Here is a 24,040-nt window from a genome sequence, read left to right as displayed (position 1 = left end):
AAATAGCATCTCTCTGCCACATTTTTCAGTTCTGACTGTGTAAACTGAGCAGACTAGCTGAGTCACTGATTCTCACTAAGACTTCCCTCATGGTTGGGCAAAGCAAATTAGTTTGTCTTGTCTCTAGACATCTTTCTGCTCTATATAAATAAATGTATATGGCTAACAAATAGCAAAATATTGCCCTTGAAACTGCTCTCTAGTTTTTATTTATAGCTGAACAAACAGTATGATAGACTAACCCATAAAAGCCTGAGGGTATGACTACATTGTAATCTCTTTACTAACTGGTCTTGAAAGATGCCAAACAAAAGCCATGTTAGATTGAAAATTTCTAATCTATCTTTTTTTTAATAGGTATGTCCTGGGTGGGGGAGCATTATGCATGGAACTTCTTACTAAACAGGTGAATATAAAATCAAAATCTTCTGTATTTTTTTTTAAATTGTCAAGAGTAATGGTTGAAGGGTGCAATGCTAAGTTTAAAGAAGTGATTGTAATAGCAGTTAGCATCCTGACTAGAACGAAGTATACTTCTTAAGAATAATAGCAGTAATAAGTAGGTGTTTGTGAGCTTAAACACCACCACCTATTAGGAACAAAGGGCTAAATCATACACTCCTGTGGAAATGCTTGCCATAGGGGAACAAGGTTCAGGAAGCTTGAGCTCTGTAAGGGTCACCCCTTACTGAACTTGCATCAGATCTTCCTCCTTCACACTGGAGGGCCTGGGCAGGGAAAGAAGACAGAAGTGCTGTTCTTTCTCCCCACCACACCCCAAACTTGGTGGATTCTTGGGGTCTGTGAGAGAGGGAACCCCCAGGTCCAATAAAAGGCAAGATCACTTTGTCCTGCTCCTCTGAGCCCTCTGCCTACCTCCTACCCTATCAGCTGCCCCACAAAATCTGATATGGGTTACAGGTGCTGAGCTTTGGTTAATGCTGCTGGAAGCAGCTTTAACTTAGGAGTAGATATCTGCTGCATAGGGAAGGGAGAACACAGTGGACAGCACCTCCCCTACAAAAACATCTCCTGTAAAAGTCCAGCAGAGACTTGCGTGAACCCTGGAGAGGTGAAACAGTGCCAGAAAGGCTGCCCAGCTGTGTGGGAGCAAGATCTTTTTGGTCACTTAATTGCTTGATTTCTTAAAAGCAATCTTTTTTAAAGTTGTAATTGCTGTTGTAAAGCCAGCTGAAAATGAGTAGAATACTATAATGTAGTTGTGTTTTTCTTTGTTTTTTGTCTTACCAGATTCTGGAAATGTGTGCAACTTGGCTTTTTCCTTTTTCCTACAAGCTCTTTATGCTAACATAGTTTACTTTAGTTTCTTGTATTTCTCTTGGGAATAACTAATTGTTTTATATATTTAAACCAAAAATAGCATGGTTTGCTACAGTTTAGCAAAAAGAATACTTTCCAAAGTGGATTTGCAAGGTGAGCATAAGAATACAAGCACATATTCTGTAGAAGTATTTCCTTCTTCCTTTAGGGCTGGAGTAGTGCCTATTCAATAGAATCGGTCATCATGCAGATCAATGCCACTTTAGTCAAAGGAAAAGCCAGAGTACAGTTTGGAGCCAATAAGGTAAATATATTATGTATAATTATTGAAGTGACTTTTGTGTTATGGCTAAACACTTGTTTTATCTTCCATTCTATTTTATGTTGACATCTTATAGAAAGCTCAAATATAAAACAGCTGTTGGTTTGAAGATTAATATCAATATAAACTTTTTGATGTTTGTCTACTGAGACATATTGGTGTATTTGTAGTTAGCTTGTTGGAAATGAACTATATGGTTTGCTAGGAAACAATGTGTGTGGGCTGGGGGGGACAAATTTATTTACATGGAAGGGGGCTATAAGCAGGTAAAAGTCCTACTGTCCTCTTTCTGGTTTCTATTGGTAATTTAATCCAACATAAACTTCAGCCTGAACTTTTTTCTCCCAAGATTGACTCTTAAGGCTTTCTCTGTTAGTGCTCTGTCCCTCTATCCCTAGTTCCCTCTATTTCTGAGGAGAGGCACCAACCCTTCTTAAATCCTGATTGGTGCTAACTGAGTCCATGCTATATTTTCATGATAGGATGAGTGAGGAGCTCTGCATCCCTATACAGGATTCTGAAGTATGTCACTCTGGTACAGGGAGGTTATTGGATCCAAGTTAACTTTTTTGCCTCCTCTTGGTAGTTGAGTAAAAGTGTCTGAAGGAAGCTTTTTGGTAAACAAAATTGTATTTTAATAAAGGATGAAAAATTAATGAAAGTACTATCCTGAGTGTGGGTGTGTAAAAGTGATTCTGACCTTACCACTATTAATGGGACACCTGCTCTGTGCTTTAATAAGGTACACTTCAACTTTGTGTGCATAGAAACAGACTGGTAATTCACCATAATACAAAACGAGAAATCATGCTGTTAGGTACTCTTAAAAATGTTTACCCAGGTCCCACTTTCAAAGTGGATTAGGCACTTAAATGTCAGACATTTCGTAAGGGTTTAAATTACTTCTGAAAATGAGTTAAGAGCCTAGATCACTTACGCATTCTTACATTTTTTTTTACCCATGGTTTCTGCTTACCCTATGGCAGGAGATGCTGTCCTGTTGGTGACTTTAAAGTCCATTGACTGTTAAAACTTAAGCCGTTTTTCTGTTCTTATCAACCTAAATTTAATTTCCATTGTGTCTGTCTTAGTGTGTTGTTATAATTTAACACTGTTCAGATATGTATTCTTGTGGTCAAGTGGAATTCTAGGGACCACAGGCTTTTTAGGCCTCTGCTCCAAACTGTAGCACAAATGTGTAAACCATCTCAAATTCTGAGAGCCTGCAGATGGTAGAGGTGTTTGATATTGAGCACATGCAAATTGTGCCACTTCCACCTGCTCCACTTTTTTTAATAAGAATTTCTCACCCTGAGAGCAGGGATTTAACATTACAAGCCTTGTGTGGAAGATGGCTAATTAGTTTGACATTCAGAATCTTTTTAAACATATGTAAGAGGTTGATTTTGAAGTCTGTCCTCATGGAATGTCCCTTACCCTAAAAGTTAGTCATCTATGAAATGTTGTCTACACTGCAATAAAACATCTGTGGCTGGCCTGTGTCAGCTGTCTGGGGTTCCAGCTGCAGGGCTATAAAATTGCAGCATAGATGTCCAGGCTCAGGCTGGAACCCAGACTCTGGGGTCCTTCCTGCTTTCAGGATCCCAGAGCCCAGGCTTCCGCCTGAGCCCGGACATCTACCCTACAGTTTTTATAGCCCTGCAGCCTGAGCCCTTCAAGCACAACTCAGCTGTGCAGGTGTTTTACTGCAGTGTAGCCAGACTCTTAACTGTCCTAATATTTGCCTGTATTGGCATGACAAAAATATTTTTTTTTAACTTGTACATGCTTCAGAATGCAATGTCTTAAGATAGCCTTATTTAAATGGAATGTGAATATTCTGGGTGTAAGAGCAGCACTTTATTACAGTACACTTTGAAACCTAAAGCACTGTATTTTATTCATTAGCAAGCCCCATCACACTACTGTATATGGCTTTTTAGTATGATGAGATGAAAAAAAAATCAGCTCTTCAGTCCCGGAGACCATGGATTTTTAAGACTTCAGTTGGTTTTGTTGCATGGCACCTCTTAATACAGACATTTTTGTGCTATTTATTGCATAGTCTAACTTTTAAAACCGTTACTTTATGGTATTTTGCTTAAATATTTGTCCATATTTTTTTGGCCTGCATGGCTTGATGTCACTACTTGATGGCATTATTAAATTACTTTTTTCTTTCAGAATCAATATAATCTAGCAAGAGCACAGCAGTCCTATAAGTCTCTAGTACAAATACATGAGAAAAATGGTATGTAAATATTTACATTTTGTAATGTTGTATGTTCTTGTCTGTACAAATTGTCCTGTGGCATGGGAAAGCATACAAAATGCTTTCCTGTCTAGATTTGCTTTTTAAACCCACCTCTTAGAGGGTAAAACTAGTTAAAAAACGCTAGAGGGTTTTCACCTGCTTAAACAAACCTATACCTTGTTTATCTTCCTGCTTGAGGAAAATGAGTGCTTGAAACTAATATAATTGCCATACAATACAAAGTTTTACCTGATTTATTTTGGATAAAGCAAGAATGGCCTATGCTCCTTCCATGTATTTGAAGGGTTCTCTCTCTTTTGAATTTTGTTTCTACCTGATTGCCCAAAGTTTATTGTTGTGCCTGAAGTGTTAGATGCTTCGCTGTAAATAAGACATCTTTCCTTCCTCAAAGAGCTTATCTAAATATAGTGCAAGACAAGTGAAAGCAACCATCAATGGGTGAATAAAGTCGAAGGGGAGGATCAAAGATTGAAAATGAAAACGTTTAGCCTGAGAATTGTTCAGTCTAGCTCTGGAAGTGGGGTGGTATGCTTTTCCCACATACAAAACCAGTTACAACTGGCTGGTGGTAAGGTGGACATGGCTCCCTCTAGAAATTAGTATGGGTACTTTCCAGCTTGAGGAAGCCCCCTGAGAGCAAATAACTGATCTCACCTTCCACACCATGATTCAGCATTGTTTTGCCACTAGGCAATTCACCTAGCCTTGTCAATTACTTTTAAAGCACATCTCCATTGTTTAATAAATACTTCCAAAGAGAAGTATCTATTATCGACACTTTCTTGCCTTACTGACTGACTGACTTAGCAAAGAATCTTCATCTAGGTACAGGGTGTGATCCTGTGGTTAAAATCTAGTACTGGGAGCCAGGAAAGTTCTATGAGTTGGACTTTGGACATGTTTATCCTGTGTGCCTCAGTTTTCCTATCTGTAAAATAAGCACGTCTTCTGTACCAATGAAGTGAATTGGAAATAGTTGATTCTAAAACACTTTGAAATATTATGATTAGCTGCTATTACTTGAGCTTTTTGGTTGTGTTTCTTCTTCTAAACAAGTCAATATGGCTGTCTATTTACTTCTAGCTATACGCTACATTGACTACACTGATTACGAATACACAAAACATCCACAGTATTAAAGATGTTTAAAGGCTTCTTCGTTAACTTATGGCTATTATAGATCCTTACGGTCAGCTTAAGTAGGCACTGTACTAATTGTACAAAATTTGAGGCAGAGCTTTTAACTTCTGCTAGAGTGGTGAGTAGAATTTAAATCACGATCTAGATTTAGCAGCATCTGTTTTAAAAAAAACACTGCTCAATTTGGTCTCACCAGCTTGAACCTTCACAGAATCAGAAGTTTATTCTGGGTATGTAGCAAATGAAATGTATATTGAAAGGTTAACTGCTTAGTTGGCATTTCTGAACTTGCTGTTACAGTTCATTCCCAGTCCCTCCTCAGCAGGATGAAACTGACTTGTAACACCAGGAATATCTTGGTTTATATTTTCAAACATTTGTGCAAAATTTGAGCATGCACAAGCAGCATGGGATTTTCATATGCATATACCAATGTAGTCACACAAATGACTATATGCATAGCTTGCAGGATTGAAAAGAGCAATGTAGGACTGGATGGGACCTCAATAGGTCATCTAGTCCAGTGCCCTACACTGAGGCAGCACTCTGGTCTCAATCTTTCCAGACTACTGTACCATTTTCAGGACTCTAATTTGTCTTGCATACCCCCAAGTTTTGCCTCACTTAAAAACTACTTGCTTACAAAATCAGTCATAAAAATACAGAAGTTTCACAACACACTATTACTGAAAAATTGCTTACTTTCTCAATTTTTACCATATAATTATAAAATCAATTGGAATATAAATATTGTACTTACATTTCAGTATAGAGAAGTATAAACAAGTCATTGTCTTTATGAAATTTTAGTTTGTGCTGACTTCGCTAGTGCTTTTTACAGCCTGTTGTAAAAGTAGGCAAAAATCTAAATGAATTGATGCACCCTCTGAAAGACCTCTGTGTACCGCGCTGTACCTGTACCCCTGGTTGAGAACCACTGATCTCTGACCATCCCTGACAGGTGTTTGTCTAACATGTTCTTAAAAACCTCCAATGACAGAGGTAACTTGTTCTGTGCTTAACTACCCTTACAGTTGGAAAGTTTTTCCTACGGTCTAACCTAAATTTCCCTTGCTGCAATTTAAGTCCATTGCTTCTTCCCCTATCCTCAGAGGTTAATGACAACTATTTACTTCCCTCCTCCTTGTAACAAGCTCTTATGTACTTGAAAACTATTATCATCTTCCCCCCTCTGTCTTGTCTTCTCTAGACTAAAACCCAGGTTTTTCAGTCATGATCTTTAATTATTTTTGTTGCTCTCCTCTGGACTTTCTCTAGTTTGTCCATCTTTCCCAAAGTGTGGTGCCAAGAACTGGTCACAATACTCCAGTTTTGAGGCCTTATAAATGCTGAGTAGAGTGGAAGAATTACTTCTCGTGTCTTGCTTACAAAATTTACAACATCCCAGAATCTGGGTCTTTGTTCTAACTGAAGCAGATGGAAACTACATCACATTACTCTTTGCTTTCTATATTAGTGTATTAAGAGTTGACTAATTCAGCAGGATGGCTGCCACCAACAGGAGCTCAATGTTAATGCTTTATTTTCAGATATAAATATTGGGTCTGATCTTGCAAGGGGATAAGTGCTTTAGCTGCCACTCAAATCAACAGGAGTTTAGGGCATGTGGTGGATTGGTCTAGTTTTCAAATACAATTACGTTTCAATTGCACATGAAAATAGAACCTAAAGCTGTCTCACAGTAGTTGAGTCCCTAATGTGTTTCTTTGTTCTTTTGTAGGGTGGTACACTCCTCCAAAAGAAGATGGTTAATATTGTAGACTGTTGTACACCTGGACCAATGTCAAATGAGCTCTTTTTTATTTCTTTCCAACACACACACAGACTCAAGCTATGAGTGCCCCTATAACAGCCGTACTGAAGACTTCAGCTATTAGATAAGTTAGTGGATAATATGTCAACTGACACATCCAGTATAATTTACAGCCTTACCATTTCGCTCTTCTTAGGTTTCTTGGACTGAGCAGTTTTGGCCTTTACTGTATTTGTCCCTATGGATTAAGCATATTTGGGCCACTCCCTCTCTTCTCCTTTTATTTAAAAGTGTAAACTTTTTAAAGCTGGCTATTGAGTTACTAAAAGATCATTCGATAGGAGTCACTCACTGCACTCTTCTGTATACTTCTTACCTTTTGCAGAATATGGACTGCAGAGACTTGCATTGTATTTGTTTCATTTAAAGCCAACAAAGTTTAATACATTGTTTAATACTGTTTTAGGAAATTTCAGGTCTTGTAAATCACAGTAGTTTTTCTGGTCTAAAATGAAAACATTTGTAGTATTGCCAAATTAATGATATAGGAAAACAACATGTATGTTAAGTCATTAAACTTTTTTCATGGCTGTATGAAGATATGAACTGTTTTTTGGAAGAGATGCTCTTAATTAGATTGTTGTATTTTTAAGCAGAGCAAGGCTGTGCCAATAAAACCTTATAATTAGTCACTTCCACTGGGGCATCAGAATCTTGCTGGGCTGTTCCTGCTACTTGTTGGCTCAAGCTACTTAACAAAAGGAGTCACAGTATGAAGCTTGAAGTTATTTAAGATACTAAAAATCTTTGTAGGTGTTCCATTTTATTAACGGGTTGTTGCAATCATTTGTAAACTAATGAACTTATAACGTGATTGGCACAAATCAAGATGAAAATCCTTGATCAAAAGTTTTTATATAAAAGCTACAATAAAATACAAAAAGACATCACCTGATTCAGAGTTCTAAAAATAATGTTGCCATAGTCATGACAGTGCTTTTTGTTATTGAAAGACTAACAGGAACTATTCTTTCATTATTAGGAAATGAATCTGGATCTGTATAATTACTATATTTCATTGCCTTACCTAAATCAATTCTATTTTGGTTGTAGTATTAGCGATTAGACCTTTGTACTTCCAGGGATTGATATAAGGGTGTGTACCATGGATTAAGCACTTTTTCTAGACCAGAAGCATGTGGTTTTTTTAGTTACAACTATCAAATTTGTGCTCTTCTTTTCTCTATCAGGCACCCATGGGCCCTCGTGCATTTGCTTCTAGATCCAGTTTTTAGCTGGAAAGAACAGATTGATGGGATTTGGCACTACTCCTGTTATGTACTGTTTCAAATAGTCTTCTAGGGAGTATAGTGGATGACTTGCCAGCCTTTCTGCTTACTTGGTTGTACATATATTCGTATACAAACCTGGTAGCCAATTGTTCAGATAGCAACCTTAAGTGAAAGGCAGAACTCATTAAGCATTAAAGTTCCTTAAAACCTGAGGCTAAAATCTTTGAATACATTATTGAATTCTTTAATATTCTAATGGGCTAGCAGGTTGACAGATGCACATTTTGGCATGCTTTGTTTTGGATTTCATTTTTCATTGCAGAATTATTTGGCAATGTACAGTAATTTGTAAACTTGCATCAAGTTTATGAATAAAGAACCATTTTAAGAATTATTCTGTTTGTGGTTACTGTCTCTGAATATAGACAGCTTTCTGTTCATGAACATGTGTTTGTTTTTGTTCGTTCCCAACCAATGCAATGTATAAAAGAAAACTGGTCAACAGGTCAAAACCACTTTTGAGTTTCAGGGTCATGAACACTGGTGTAAAACATTTGTGTGAAAAGCACCAGTAAGTATGTACATTAAAGCATTCTGCACTGGATGAAATTCCTAAATTGTCTTCAAATATAGCCCATAAAGTGCACTATAATCTAATGAATAAAAATCACACGGATTGTTGGTAGTAAGGCCCATTAAGAGGAGATTGATGTGCACACCCACAGAGCAGAAGTACTCCATTGCTGCTAGTTTACCATCTAAAGTCAATGGGACCTTCAAACTGCACATCTTGTTAACCAACAAGTGAGTAAATTGGAGGAAAGCAATCAGATTCAATCTTTCACTTCCTCTGAATAGCTTCCTCCCCCATCCAAACACCTTAACTTTCTTGGAAACAAGCCTCCCACAGTAGCCTTCCTCTAATATTGGGTGGCTGCTAGGAAAGCTAAAAGGCCTCACAGTCGCAATCAGAGGGAGAGCTGAAAATCATTAGCACTGTAGCCGGACCTGCCTTATTTGATAAATGGAAGTAGACAGCACAGAATGATTTGCTACCCCATAACTTCCCTTTGTCAAAGAACTAACAATCCCTACCTTGAGCTTACAAGTTAAATTAGAAACAGGAAACAAAATAGTTGTTCTGCAGTAAGAGCACATTTGAGTTTGATCCCAATTTTCCTTGCAAAAATGGAAAATTTTCCTAAACCTCAAGAATTAAAAATTGTGTAAGATGCATCTTAACTCTACTTTGCCACCATAAGTTGTATGGGAGCCTATGACAAAAACGTTTCCATCTTCAACAACTGCTGAGACGCATGGGTTGTTGGTAAGGGAAATGTCACCTTCAAGATAAAAGTTGATACTGAAGTAACTTTAAAGTCTTATTATCTGTATAGCAATCTGCATTAAAGGGACACTAACAGAGACACTGCTGCCAGCTTCTAAAACTTGTTTGCAGCGTTGTTGTAGGTGTGTTGGTCCCAGGACATGAGAGAAAAGGCAGGTGAGTTCTTCCAGGGGAACATATTTTGTTGGTGGAAGAAGCAGACAAGCTTTTGAGTTAAGCAGAGCTTCACTTTCGAAAAGGACACTTAAAAGCAGCGTTGGGTACTACCGCTGCCCAACTCCCCCTTACCGGCTTTTTTTGTAGGTGGCTTTAAAATTAGTTTGTTTATTTCTCCCCTTCCCTAACCGGCGTAACGGCGCGCTTAGCTTAACCGTTACTCTATAAACTGGGGGGAGGGGGGCGCCTTTACCTGTTAGGGTGTGCTGCTGTGGGGGTGTGGCCCTTTCTTAGGCAGGTGGGGTGAGGTGGGCGGGGCAGTTGATCCACGCTCATCCAGCTACGGGAGCCGGTTCCTTAACCTCACTCTCCAGCTGTAACCGAACTCGGACCGAGTCCGCTGGGCCGGGCGCAGGCAGCGATTGTGGGGAGCGGGGGACGGTGCACGTGCACGTCCGCGCTCACGTCACTCTACCGGAGCCGGCCCAGTCACACAGCTTTTAGCATGGGCGCGTGCCATCCTGCTCGTGCTCCGAGCCAGAGCCGATGGAGCCCCGCCCTCCCGCAGCGTGTTCTTCACCCGCTGTCACCGACAGCGGCAGCGCTCGCGGGGGATGTAAAACCCGGGCTCTAGGCTCCTGACTGGAGCCTCTTTGCCAAGCACCGGAAGTCACCGCCCCAGCCAGCCAGCCAGCGTCTGTCTCGTCACGTGTCACTTCGCAACACGGCCCGCCCACCCCAGAACAAGGAAGCGCTTTGCAGCCGCTCACGCGCTCTAGAGACGGAGACCGGAAGCGGGCGCTGTACGGATGACGTAATCGGAGTGCGCCGCGCCCGCTGCCGTGGGGGGGGTTGTTCCAATCCTGACTGCTGCCCTTAGTCCCCGCCCGCTCGGTGCGCGAGGCAAGCGCTGGGACGGCGGAGCAGAGCGTGGGCGACGGTTGCCATGGAGTCGGACACCAAAGGGGCCTATGTGCTGAGTAACCTGGCCGAGGTTGTGGAGCGGATCCTGAGCTTCCTGCCCACCAAGGCGTTGCTGCGGGCGGCCTGGTGAGGACCGGGCCTCCCCTCCATCCGCACCCGGGGGCTGCCTCCTCGCGTACCTCACAGCCTCTTCCCCTCCCCTCCCCTCCCCTCGGGCACTCCCGGCTCTGGCTGAGCTCCGTCCGTTCGTCTGCCTGGGCGCTGGTCGCTCCCCCGGTTGTCCGTGCTCCGCCTCACGCGCGGGGCGGAGCCCGAGGAGGGTTTGGGCTCCAGGAGCGCGGGCCCGGCCCTGCGGAGCGAGCTGGTCACTCACTCCCGCGCTGGCGGGGAAGCGGCTGGGCCCATGGCCGGGCTGACGTGAAGCCAGCGGCCAGGCTGCAAGTCCCGAGAGCACCGTGTGAGAGGGCTGGACTCGGCCCTGCTCCGGCCGGGTGGCAGGACTCGCTGTCCCTGAGGCGAGCAGGGGATGCCTGGGACGAGGGAACTTCCTCTCAAGCCCGCCCCCAGAAGGGTTTAAAACACTCCCTCTAGCTCGGCCGAGTTGCACGGAGTGCGCGGTGCTGCCCGTTACGCCGGGATTGTTGCTTTTCCAGCGATCAGCTGCTGTCCCGCGCCGCGCGCCCAGCTTTCGGAGCAGCTCGCCACAGCGATAGTCACGTCCGTACATGTTGACAAAGTGCTTTGCGGGCCTTGGGTACAAGGCGCTGGGGCAGCGCGGTGCTGTGCCTGTTGCGGTTAGCAGAGCTGTGACCGCCTGGCACGTGCACTACAGAAGGAGGAGTTTTGTGGCTGCTCGACAAGTTTGCTTTTAAAACTCACTGATTGTGTTAAATTCATGTTGAGGCCTTATTTTGTTTTGAATGTTTCAAATGAACATTTTTTATTTTTGAAGGCGAGAAACTTAAAATGGCACATCACTGTGCTCCTGACCTACACTGACTCTGACCAACAACCCCCTGACACATCTGTTTAATTTATTGCCATTGGTACTGAGTGAGGCAATTCATTGTCAAAATTGCCAGAATGTTTTTGAAATTCAGAACCAACTCAATACACACATAAATAATTCATTGTTTGTTCTTTAATAGAACAGATTAGAAAACCAAATCAACAATTTACACTTTGTGGTTTAAACTCAGCTTTTTTTTTTTTTTTTTAAGTGCAAGAGTTTCTCATAAGAGCGTGGGAAAGGTATTTCCAAGTCAAAAAGAAAAAAATGGTTGACTGACAGCTGATAAGATTCCTTTTTGTATATTGTAATAAATCTTTGTATTTCAGTGTTTCCCGGTTATGGAGGGAGTGTGCCCGTAGATTACTGAGAACACAACAGAGCATAGCGTGGGTCTCTGCACTTGAGCCTGGTCCATCTGATAGTCATTCACTGGTCCATGCATTAGCTGAAGAACTTGAGGTAGGTAAAATACCACTGTTAACTGCATACATTGGAATGGCCAACGTGAATTTCTAACTACTGTGGTATAATCCACATGCACACTTGTGAGTCTGTGGTGATACATTTTTCTAAAGTCAGTTCTTTCATATTGTTATTGTAGTGTACCTTTTAAGTTTCAATTCATATTTGTCTTATATAGATGTTTTATGGTCAGGCAATGTTTAGTCAATTGGCCTTAAGCATCACATTGTGGAGTTTCATGACTTGTCTGACTCACTAAAAAGACATTATAAAATTTGTGTCGGTCAGTCAAATCAGACATATTTCAATTTATTTTTACTGGTCTTGACCCCTTCACCCATTGAATTCAGAGAACCCCATTTTGTCTTGTGATTCCCCATTTTGTTTCAGGGGCTCTATTTTGTATTGTAACCTTCATTTTGAAGTGTGACCTTCATATTATTTTGTAAGTTCCTCTGTGGATTAGGGCATCCATTGTGGGGGAGCAGGGAGGGGGAAGGAGAGGAGGTGGGAGTTGACACGTATTGGAAAAACTATGTCTGAAAAGCTGTGACAGAGCAGTCAGGGGCCAATAACATTGAATGACTCTTCCCTACTGGAATGATGGGGGTTCTATTGGTAGGACCATTGACTTGGAATTGGGGGAGAGAGAATTGCACCAGCTGAAGAACGTGGACTAAAGGGAGCAGAGACTACTTTAAAAGAGGGATGCTGCTCTAAGCAAGGAGGCCAGTCCACTGGCATAGGCAAGGAGGCCAGGCTAAAGAAGGCAGGAAAGGCTGCTAAGCCTAAGCACACTGTCCAAAGCCAGGACTCATAGAAGTGGAGAGATCAGACTTGGGGAAGGAGGGGTTGTGTTCAGGATTTTTTTGTTTTTTGTGTATCTTTAACTCGCTAGCACTTTTTAAGAGAAAAGTATCTATAGTTAAGAAGTTCCTTTGCTTAGCCTGTGTTCTTTGCTTCTCTGCCACATTGTCCCTGAATGGTTTAACTAAAAGCCAGAGCTCCCACAGCCAGGTGGACTCTGGAGGTAACATGTCTAAGGAACTGGGAGTTCAGGAAGGCTGTGGCACTGATTCCCGAGTCCAGGCAACTGGAATGCAGGGCCTCACTGCCCAAGAAGTGTCAGACATGGCGTTTGCACTTGAGAGCATGCCTGAGAGATCTACAGCTAGGAACAGTGACCAGTTACTGCCCAGTGCCATGGGGCTTCAAACCTCATTGGATCTAGTGGGTTAGGTCCTCTGACTCCAGACTGGTGTCTGTCCAGGGAGTGGGACTGGGCCAGCCTGTAATAGGCAGGATTTCTGTTTTTAAACTGGATTGTAAATTTTTTATAGTGTTTTAATAATTTAAGGTGATGGTGGTAACCTGGCTAAGGAAAGTTCATTTTAAAATATATTCTTATGTTGACACTAATCCTTAATTTGAGAGAATTTTAAGCAACTGTGTCTAACCAGGCAGACAGCAGTACAGCTAAACAAGACTTGGAAACCGTGTCAGGTAATAAGTTATCTGTGACAAGTCTGGGGTCCCCTTTTGTCAGCATTCTGGAGAATATAAGCCAGTGATTCTCAACCTGTTTACCATTGTGGACCACATATGCAGCTCTCTTTGTGTTATGTGGGCCACATCCACACAACATATATACTACCTGTATGGCCCTGAGGATGTCACATGGCCCACAGCTGTGTGATGATTGGGCAGCAAGTGGGCCATGGGTTGAGAACCACTGATATAAGCTCTCATTTTGCTTTCTAACCCTTACTTAAACATACATTGGGGAATGACAAATGCATGGTTTACAGCACTTTGAAATGAGTGACGCTGAAGCAGATGACATTCACCGCCACTGATACAAACTGGAGAGAACTTGGATCACAGAATATCAAAAGAGGAAAGTATTTCTAGATCCAGACAACAATGAATGTTTATACAGAATATTTATCTGGTAACACAGGTGTACAAATCACTGGAGTTGGATAGGTTTATTGTTTATATAGATAAAATCAGCTCTTGAAGTGGGAATGGAATGGCTGTAGAGATTTACAACTGGACGTGGAGCGCTCTGCCTTTAGGGACACAAATGTGGGCTATGTCAGTAGTGACAAAGTCGTTATCACCTGACTGCTGTTTGGCCAGTTATGAGAATTAATGTCAGTAAAGGCACTAGAGAAGTACCAATGGTTGTCATAGCCAGATCTTTCCTATCACTGACTTCCAGGAATCTCCCTCTCTTGCCTCTAGTTCGTCTTGGTTTTCTCTTTGGGACAAAGGTGTGGCAACCTGAAGTTAAGTAACAGATTCTGCTTTTCTTATACTGTGTTTTCATTTATCTTTTCGTACTTTACAGAATGTACATGTGCTACCACAAACAGTGCTGTACCTAGCAGATGCAGAGACTTTCAGTGGACATGAAGAGTGTCGCAGACAAAAGAGAGGTAAGTATAAATCCTACCTATATTTCTTTAGAAGAACCTTGTCATGTACAACTGTAATGAAGTAGGATGCTTAAAGGAAAACAATCAGGTAATGTGATAGTGTCACCATTTAACTTCAAAGGAAAGCAAATCACTAGCTAAAAATGTAAAGGGGGCACTGTCTCCTTGGGTTTGTGTCAAGAGATGTGATCCATATAAATTTAGGCTATTCTATTCTATATAGGTTCATATAATAGTTATACAGCAGACTGTACTAGACTTCATTTTTTTCTTCATCCTATTCAGGATATTTAGTTCTTCCTATTCTATGTACTATAGTTTTGTAACATTTATTTAGCGGTATATGATTCATGACAAATGAGCTGCATTGTTTGATAGCCTGGGTTTGATGGTAAGACACTTTAATCCATATGCAAAGTCAGTTCTATTACTGCTTAGAGTAGAGGACTTTGGCCACAGGTTACATAGAGCCTCTGTCTGTAGTCAATCACTTTAACCTTTCTGTGTCTCAGTGTTTCCTGTTTTGTTACAGCAAGGAAAAGAAATAGTAAAGAAACAGCAATTGCATTAGAAAAGCTGTTGCCAAAAAGATGCCAAGTTCTGGGACTGGTCACTCCTGGAATTGTAGGTAAGAGGAAGCAATGTGTGGTCATATAACAGCCTGATTTCAAGATACTTATCAGATGGCTAACTTTTTCAGACTACTATTTATTAGACTCTCAAATGAGGCATAGTCCTACAGATTTGTACATAGAACATAATAGTGTCTCACTGTCTATTAATTCTAAATTGCTCAGTGTCTGCCACAGTTAAAAGAATTCATGACATAGCTGCTAAGTTACATGGTGTGACTTCAAAATTCTTAGCTCTAATTTTTCAGTCAGCATAGAAAAGATTTACTTAGGAAAAAATTGGATCTGCTAGAGATTTGAACTAGGATCAAAGGCCTCAGTGTCAGCTGATGGCTGATATGGAATTTCTTCTGGAGAAACCTATTCAGCAGTCAAATATAAAGGTCAATGGTATAGCAGACTTGACCAACTCAGATATGATTTCTAGTCTTTCAGACACAAACTTTGGACAGCACTATAATCTTTAACCAAGTTGTGATCATATTAACTTCCACACCTAATTATTATGGTGTTTTTATTGTTTTAAGACCCAAGTGGTACTTTGTGTCCGGGCAAGTTATACAGTATTCATATTTCTTAATATTTGATGTGACTGCATCTACAAAATAAGAGAGAGCTATGCAGAGAGGTCATAGGCTCTGATATATCTTAGGCTGAGGATGCCATGAAGCACACATTACATTTTTTGGTTGGGGTCATATTTCTGACCTGTCCCCTAGGTGTATGTTAAGAAAATCTCCCATATTTGAGGAGTCTGTCTCTTTTAAAAGTATGAACACATAGTTGTAAATCCACAGAAATTGGCAGAGAGATTTTGTTTTTAAATTGACTAACTTTCAACTTAACCATGGGTAAAATTTTCAAAAGTACCTTCACATTTTTGTACTCAGTTTCCTTTTATGTATGTCATGATGTAGGCAAAAGTATTGTAATAAAAATAAACAAGATATTCACATTAAACATCTTTATCAGTTACTCCAATGGGCTCAAGCAGCAATCGACCTCAAGAAATTGAAGATGGTGAAGCTGGCTTCGCTTTATTGTTCCCAAAAATTGATGGTGTGAAAATCCATACCTTCCATTTTTTTAAAGACTTGAAGAATAGGGTCTTTGATGAAAGCAAATTCACTGAAGCAGGCAAGTAATTTAATTTTATATCAAATACTTTCTGTGCTGTTTCCTCAGTTTTGTTGGGGTTCTGTATGAAGTGAGTTGCTGTATTTGTGACTGTTGCTAAATTCCTGGCTAGGTGGGTGGGATCAGGTGTCGCATGGACACCATACAAATGCAAGGTTGCAAGTGATTGATAACTTTGTGTCCTGTGTAGTCCATCCCTTCTCCTCTTCTTCCCCTCCTCCTCCTCTCACTCCCCCTCCTCCCCCGACAGGGTGCTAAAGTACAAAATGCAATCTTGAGAGGTGATCTTGGAACTTTTTGGTTAAATTTCTGAGCAATCCTTTCATTCCTGCTCAGCACATGAGTGGGGATGTTGCAATTCTCAGTACAGTCATTCTTTTTGGTAGCTTCCTGCATTATTGAAGTGTCATCACACAATCAGGACTGTGCAACTGGAAACGTTTCAGATGCTTTTTTTTTTTTTTTTTTTTTTTTTAAACTGGGCTTTGTGGGTTTTTTGTTTCAAACTTTAACATCCCTAGTCTCCAAATCATGTGCCCTGGTAAGGAGCAGTGGGGTAGGGAAGAGGGCAGGAATCCCCTGGTGAATATAAAGTAACACACAGTCAACACGCTATGTACTCAGCAAAATGTCTTGCTTGAGAAGACTAAATGGGCCGGTTTGTTTTTATGAGCCTGCTGACTTCTGGGAATTGACAGGTACCTCATCTGTCACTGGAAAAACCCAAAATACTAAATATTGAGGGAGTCAATGAGAGTTGGAGGGTGTTTGTACAGTCTTCCTGCTAACAGAGCCACTATGCAAGAGAATCTCAGCATTCATTAATGGGGATGTATATGTGTATCAATCATTAAATGTATCCTCAGAAATACAAAGCATCTAGCCTGCCACTGGAGGGCCCAGGATGACTTGCTTCTCCCCATTGCTGTGACAGCAATGAGCTAGGCAGTACTATTGAAAGTGTTTGTGGATGGGTGTAAAATAAATATGAGAATAATTCAAATGCTTGGATTTCAGAGACAGAGACCCTGCATTAAAGGTAAAAGTTTTTATTTTAATTTTTTTATATTCTCAGGTCTTAAGAATAATCCAGAGCTCCGTGTGGTTCTTCTGTTTGTCTACAATTCCTGGAAGCCAGGAGCTAATCGGTTTCTTCATCAGATAGTCAATCTTTTAAATGAAAAAAGTATCATCTTGGCTGGGGGGCATGTGGAGAGTTTTACATCACTGACCTCTGAGAAGTGGGTATTTCTTTCAAGTTAACTTGTGATGAAACATTGTGGAATGGTAAATGGGTACAGCCCTGGACATAAAACCTCTGTGAATAGGGGCTGAATCAGACATCTGTGAAGGGCAACATACAAGTTCAGTGATGTCATTTTTGAGGAGAGGATATACCCAAGGACTTTCCTTTTTCTAAGTAGGGTTATTTTTCATAGTAGTAATAAAGTATTAAGGAAAGTCTTGAAAGCAGTGAAACATGTATTGGGAAAGAAGATACAGAGCTGCTGCTGCTATATACTCCAGTAGGAAACACTGCAAACTTTGTCATATAGCTTTTCTTGGTGGCCTGTTACAAAAAGTTATTTTAGAATCTTGGATTCTAGAGACCAATTTTTAGGTGAATTAGAGAGGAAATTTCCTGCTTCGAAGATTCTCTAATGGTGAGAGTTTATTCCAGTTTGGGAGTTCTTCACTTGAAAGGGATTCTGTCTTCTGTATGCTTTACTCTTCAGCATCTGTGCTCTCTTCTTTCTCATTATGCATTATATCATAAGACTGTAATAGCTTGCTCATTTTAGGCAGGGCAGTCAGTTTATAAAAGCTAGCTTCCAGCATTGTGCTGTGCATTTCAGATTTCATCATTGATGTGTAACTGGCTGCTATCATGTCTTCCAATTTGTGTTAAATCATCCTTTAAGTCTACTGATTCCATTTTTGTCCATTGTTATGTGAAACAACTATTTAATATTTTCCTGTCAGGTGTTGAGATGTCAGTTATAATCCCCTGGTTTTCTGAAAATTCTGTGGCCTGAGATTCCTGAAAAATTGTATAGACAGATGCTGACAATATGATGCTGCTTCAGTATGTAGCTGCAGTAATGGCTGCTCAGACAATGTTATGATTGAAGTACTCTTTAAACCCCATTGTGCATAGGTATTGCAAATTGGAGAATGGTGTGTCCTGTAAAATGCTGTGATATATGTTTGCCAAGGAAAGGGTCCAATGAGGGCAGACATCAATATATGTCCATTATGGCTAAGAGGTCACAACTTCAGGTAACTCCTAAAGCCAGCATGTCCTCTCAGCTAAGAAAAGGGGAGAAGCAACAACAATTACAAGCCTTTACTGTCTGTCTGTCTTCTTCCTCCTGCTGCTCAGTTTTGTTACTTGAATTCTCAGTAGTAATTTGTTCAGAATGTAGCAGGACTATATAATTTCAAGGACTAAATAATAGATAAGAGTCCCTGCAAACTACTGAATTGGTGCCTAATTAAGTGATCCCACAGATCAAATCAGTATTGGTGCACAATGGTTGGTTTATGCCAAATGTCCAAGGACATCTTCCCGTTGCTGAGACATAGGAAAGGTATGCCATTAGGCTGGTGAATACTGTGATACTGTCTGCCTTTGACTTGACTTATTGGAGCATCTTTCTTGCTTTTGTGGGTGACTGTAGAACCTCTCTAGAATATTGTCTATATTGGGTGTTCAGTTTGTATAATTTTCTGTTGAAGCCTCTATTTAAATCTAGAGCAGTTCCTTTGGAATCCTTTCTAATTTGGTGTATGTTGTCTTTCAGTAACACTGAGGTTGGCGATTCCTATGGTGTGGTTGGAGTGGCTTTCAGTGGACCCCAGCTACAGAGTGCTACGGTTTTGTTAGACCAGGATGTAATTGATGAGAGGACTGTAGAAGCAGCAATGCAGCGTCTCAAAGCAGCAAACATTCCTGAGCACAACACCATTGGGTTCATGTTTGCATGTGTTGGCAGGGGATACCAATATTACAAAACCAAAAGGAATCTTGAAGCAGATGCATTTAGGAAGTTGTTCCCTAATGTTCCCCTATTTGGCTTTTTTGGACATGGAGAAATAGGATGTGATCGAATAGTCACTGGGAATTTCATACTGAGAGAATGCAATGACGTAAAGGATGATCTGCTCCATGGTTATACTACAGTTATGACTCTTATTCATCTTGGTTCAACTAAAGCAAACCAAGTTTAAACGTGTTTTAAATACACCAGTTGAGCTATTCAGTTGTTTCCATTCCCGAAAACTGAAAAATCTGGGACGATGTACAAACATACAATGAAAGCACCTTCCAAAATCTAAAGTAATCATTTTTGTAATGTTATAAAATCATGTAGTTGGGATAGAATTTAATACAATAGGTATGGGGAAGCTTTGCATTTTGTAGTACTGTGCACAAGTCAGAATTGCAAGTAAATGTACACGTTTTGGAATTCTACAATAGAAGGAAGCTTTTTTCTTTCTCCTAAGGCTAGAAGAGTTTGTGCAAATGGCAGTGTAGTCCAGCATCAACACTCAACAGTATACAGAAGTGAACCATCAGTATTTTGAATTGGTCTCTTATATATAAAGAAGTCCTGAAAAACTACTGATGTTTGTGTCTGGTTCCACCTTTACCTGAATCTTCTCTCAGCAGAGATATGTACATCTCATCCAGATTCAGAACTGGGCCCTATCTACAGGCAATAATACCTCTTTATTAGGTCAAATGAGTGAGACTATTCAGGTAATAATCATGAAGTGTTTGTTAAATAAAATACAAAATATATGTAAAAGGTATAGTGTCTTCTATATTTAGAGAAAAAGCCAATTGAAAGGAACAAACTGACTCATTTCAAGAACATCTTGGATTAAAACAATTTAAAGTATCTGACATACTCTACTGTGTCTGCTGTTTTCCTTTTGCATTTCTCAGCTTGGACAATGAAAATGGACTGGTCACCTTTGCTCTTAGATTCTCCTGTACAAGCACAATGCTGCATTGTGGAGGTGGTAGGTGCTGCAGAGGGTTGTTTATTCATTTTAAAATGCCCTTTAGAAGCTTAAAAATAAAAATGGAAACGTTTTTATTGGCCTCAAGTTCCTTAAAAGTTTTGGACATTTTTACTGACCCTAAATTGTGGGCCAAGCCTAGACCACACCATGTCCCTTTTATAAATTAGTTTTTGCAATAGCGCTGCTTGTTGTATTTATCTCACTTTCACTATAATGAACAGAGAATTTTTCCCAGGCTTCTTTTGACTGAAGTTTTTAAATGCCGTTTTTCTCTTATTACTCGCTCTATGCAATACAGCTGGATTGACAAAATATTAACTTTACTAGATAGTGAATTTATAAAGTCAGAACAAGTAAATTCAGAATTTTATATAAAGAGCAGTATAGCTTTATTATAACTCAAATATTTTTTTCATTTATCAATACAATAAAGACAAGGAAACCCACTCTTACTATATAGTATTTCATCTTATCTCTACATTCCAAATCTGGAAACTATCCTATCCTTTATGTTGTACATTGGCATCAGGGCAGATTGGGAACTCTCACAGAAAGCTCTAAAACAGGAGGAAGATTTTGATTCAATGTAGTTATTTGATCTTCAGTAGGAAAGGGATGCTTCTTTTGTTCTAGCACATATTGCTTGCTTTTCTGTAAACTGTTGAAAGTTACTGTATCAATAGTACATACATTGCAACTTTTTGGCAAGATGACATGTCAAGGGAAAATTTGTAGCTGAAATTTACCCTCATAGCTATATCAGGAGTAACTTGTTTTGCCCTAAGGAAGAAATCATTGGGTTATTTAATTTTCTACCAAGTTATCTTGCCATTTAGGAAACATCAGCTTGCTTCATTTCTTTTATCCTGCCTTTGGTAAAGCCTAAACACTGTACTGCTTTGCTCTGACCATATTTAACTTTGTATGTGTATATTGTAGTTCTTCATCCTTAGCTATTTCTACCCATTTTTAGATTTTTGTTTTTGTTTTTGCTTCTTTATACTCCCACAGACATTTGTCACAGGTTTCTTCAAAAGCTTTATGGTATAAAATTATATACCTCTTTCTAGTCAATGATGCTGAATTTTTTGCTGAATCAGCAGCAGTATAATTTACCAGCAGCTGAAGGAAAGCTTGCATAAGAACTTTTTAAAGGGCACATATTTCAGATATATGGCTTGATCACAAGAAATGCTGAGCACCGGCAGCTTTTATTCTCTTCATGAATCAGATACTTAATGCTGCAGATTGGATGTATTTATTTTTTTCTCTCTCTGAAGAAGATATCTGTAGTTTCAGTGCAGCATTTGGTAACCATTTGCTATAGAATGATTGATTGAAATAATTATAGTGGAATTATAGTGTGGCCATGATTCAAATTCAGTTGATTCAGTCTGTCTCTTTCCATTGACATCACTGGGCTTTAGGCAGAACCCTGTATTGGCTTTTTCTTCGTTTTTTAAACTAGAAAAATACATACCAAGTTGTGCTCTGAACTCTCAGCTTTTTAAAGCAGGAGATTAGCAAGTGTACATCTTTTTAGTTATCATACTGGATGTTAAAGCTGTTAATTGTGGTATTAAGTTTGTACTGCCCTTTGAGGATGTGATGTTCAAAGAGGCCTTTCAGGGAGAGTTGGGTAGCTTCCTCCTTTGTGTTACATTCAGTCATTTTTGGCTACTTGATGCTATGATTTAACTTAGTGAAAATTTAGATAAGGAGAATGTTTAATTCATTTTATTGTGCAATTTATCCCAAAACAGCTAAGCCAAAAAAATCTATTCAAAATAAATTGTGTGTGAGAGAGTGAGTGTGAGAGAGAGAGTGTAAACTTAGTATGGAATGTACCAAAAGGTATTACTCTGCTCTTCCCCAATTATTAATTTGGAATTTTGTGTTTATGCATTAACATTATGCACCAAGCAAAATAAAGCAGAAGGTTTAAGGTTGGACAATATCATTTATACAAATGAGCATTTAAATAGTGAAATGAGCAAGAACTTAAAAGGCTTCCATGGCATCCTTCAGAACTTTTCAAGGACTTCCCTGAAAAACATTTATCCACGAGTTCAGAACTGATTGCAATGCATCTTCTGTAGGGATGTCATCTCCTTGACACAAAGCAGAATGGAGATGAATTTGGTGAAAAAAGGAAGAAGCGAATACTTCAAAGTCAAGATCTGCAGGCCAAAAGTGTTGTTTAAGACTGTTCTGGTTTATAGGCAGTAAATATCATCCTGCTTTCATGTGCATGTTGAATATGATCAGACCTGTTAAATGTTTCTTTACGCTGCTGTAAAATGAATAGCCTATATCCTCCAGATAAGGATGCAGATGGATTAAATAAAATCATAAAAGATAATGGAAAAATGAAATGATTACATGCATAAACAAGGAAATATTTACTACATAATGTTTTATTTATATATATATATATATATATATATATATATATATATATACACACACACACACACATGCACTCACAGGAAAAAGCATTCAAATGACTGTAATCCTGTATCAGAGCTACTGGCCCATGTTTTCATACTTCCATAACTGGTTCTGGTGTCCTATGTAGTTGCCATTTGACTGACACTTTCTAATCTGACATAATGCACTTTGACAGAGGAAATGTGGCTCCAGAATTTCAGATGAATGGGAAAAGTAGGAAACTAAAAGTTATTGCAAGATGCATTATATTATTTTTTACAAAAAATGCTTTGAAGTTCTGCCTTGGGCATTCAAGCCCCAATTCAAGGAAAGTCCTTAAGCAAAGTCCATCCCTATTCAGGACAGTTCTTACACCTGGCTTAAATTCCACTGATTTCAGTTGGACTTCAGTACCTGTGCAGTCCCCAATAGGGATGTTTTCCAGAATCAGGGCTTCAGATGTTAAGGTGCATTTTTCTGCTCTTCCAAGTGTATTGTCATGCTCCCAAATGGCAACTTCCTGCTTGTTTATACAATATATTTGAGATATTTTTTAAAATAGTGTTGTGTATTATAAGTAGGTATAGTGAATGGAGTATTCCTGTTGTTAGTTTTCTCTCAAAAAGCCTAGCTGGCATAAGGTTTAATTGGGGATAAGGAATCCCTTATCTCTTGTGTGTTCTTACAGTAGACCTTTGGAAGAAAGCAAGAATAACCTGATGAAGATAAGAGACCACAAATCATATGATGCCAAATCTTCACAATTGCATCATCCAAAAGGGATTTCAATTAAAACCTGCAGGGACAGTAAATCTGTGCTTTTTGTCATTTTCTGTGCCTGCAGATTGTTTTTGGCCCAGGTTAATAATGAAATAAGCTTTATTTTAACAGAGGAAGACTCTGTGTCTGGTGAATTAAACCCTCTTTGCAAGGAGCAATATAGCAGGATCCTGTAAATGATTATATCACACACATTCTGGTACAGCAGAGGTGCCTGGTGAGACTATGACCCTCAATGATGGATTTTGGAAAAACAGATGATTTAAAAATTGTTCATTTTCTTATTTACTTTTTAGGTAAAAATCCAGCTCTATTGTATATCAAATGGGATCTTGGAATTCACTGATGCCCTGCCAAGAAAAAAAAAAAGGGTAATACTCTCATTTTATGTACTGTTTCATTTTTTCATCATATTTTATCCCCACTTTTGGAAGATGCAGAAGTTTCTCTTTCCACCATAAATCAATAAACTGGTACTTAGTCTTCATTTATCTAAGAATGGCTTTCTGATAGATCTCCAAACTCCTCCAAATCTGAATCATTAATGGCCAAGTCAGAGAAGGTGTTAAAAAATTACTTGTCAAAATAAAATATTTACTTGT

The 24,040-nt window shown here is 39.6% G+C and overlaps 2 protein-coding genes across 5 annotated transcripts in view; both read left to right on the top strand.

Annotated features, from left to right (window-relative positions):
- The window catches only part of UBE2Q2 (ubiquitin conjugating enzyme E2 Q2), a 66,544-nt gene extending 58,066 nt beyond the window's left edge, over positions 1–8,478 (top strand). For 3 of the 4 annotated variants that reach the window (XM_067534820.1, XM_067534819.1, XM_067534823.1), the window contains exons 10-13: positions 358–406; positions 1,490–1,585; positions 3,788–3,854; positions 6,760–8,478. In XM_067534820.1, coding sequence (XP_067390921.1) covers positions 358–406; positions 1,490–1,585; positions 3,788–3,854; positions 6,760–6,791 — 244 coding nt within the window. In that variant the 3' untranslated portion in view covers positions 6,792–8,478. The other variant, XM_067534822.1, reaches the window with a different exon arrangement.
- A 1,827-nt stretch (positions 8,479–10,305) lies between these two features.
- FBXO22 (F-box protein 22) lies at positions 10,306–22,603 on the top strand. The gene is made up of 7 exons (XM_067534659.1): positions 10,306–10,638; positions 11,851–11,983; positions 14,340–14,427; positions 14,960–15,055; positions 16,032–16,196; positions 17,272–17,437; positions 19,001–22,603. The coding sequence occupies exons 1-7, from the start codon at positions 10,535–10,537 to the stop codon at positions 19,425–19,427; spliced, it is 1,179 nt and encodes a 392-aa protein (XP_067390760.1). The 5' UTR covers positions 10,306–10,534; the 3' UTR covers positions 19,428–22,603.
- Positions 22,604–24,040: the final 1,437 nt, after the last annotated feature.

Source organism: Emydura macquarii, unplaced genomic scaffold (assembly GCF_026122565.2).
Source record: "Emydura macquarii macquarii isolate MOO-44397 ecotype Brisbane River unplaced genomic scaffold, CSIRO-AGI_Emac_v2 contig_3451, whole genome shotgun sequence".
NCBI lineage: Eukaryota > Metazoa > Chordata > Testudines > Chelidae > Emydura > Emydura macquarii.
The sequence above is the reverse complement of the archived record's forward strand: the minus strand, read 5'-3'. Positions and strand labels throughout refer to the sequence as shown.

What these genes read in the sequence shown, in the direction of transcription:
- FBXO22 (XM_067534659.1), top strand. Translation starts at nt 10,535, where the DNA reads ATGGAGTCGGACACCAAAGGGGCCTATGTGCTGAGTAACCTGGCCGAG. An exon ending in AAGCAAATTCACTGAAGCAG is followed by an intron (nt 16,197 to 17,271) that starts GCAAGTAATTTA and finishes TTATATTCTCAG; the next exon opens with GTCTTAAGAATAATCCAGAG. An exon ending in ACATCACTGACCTCTGAGAA is followed by an intron (nt 17,438 to 19,000) that starts GTGGGTATTTCT and finishes GTTGTCTTTCAG; the next exon opens with TAACACTGAGGTTGGCGATT.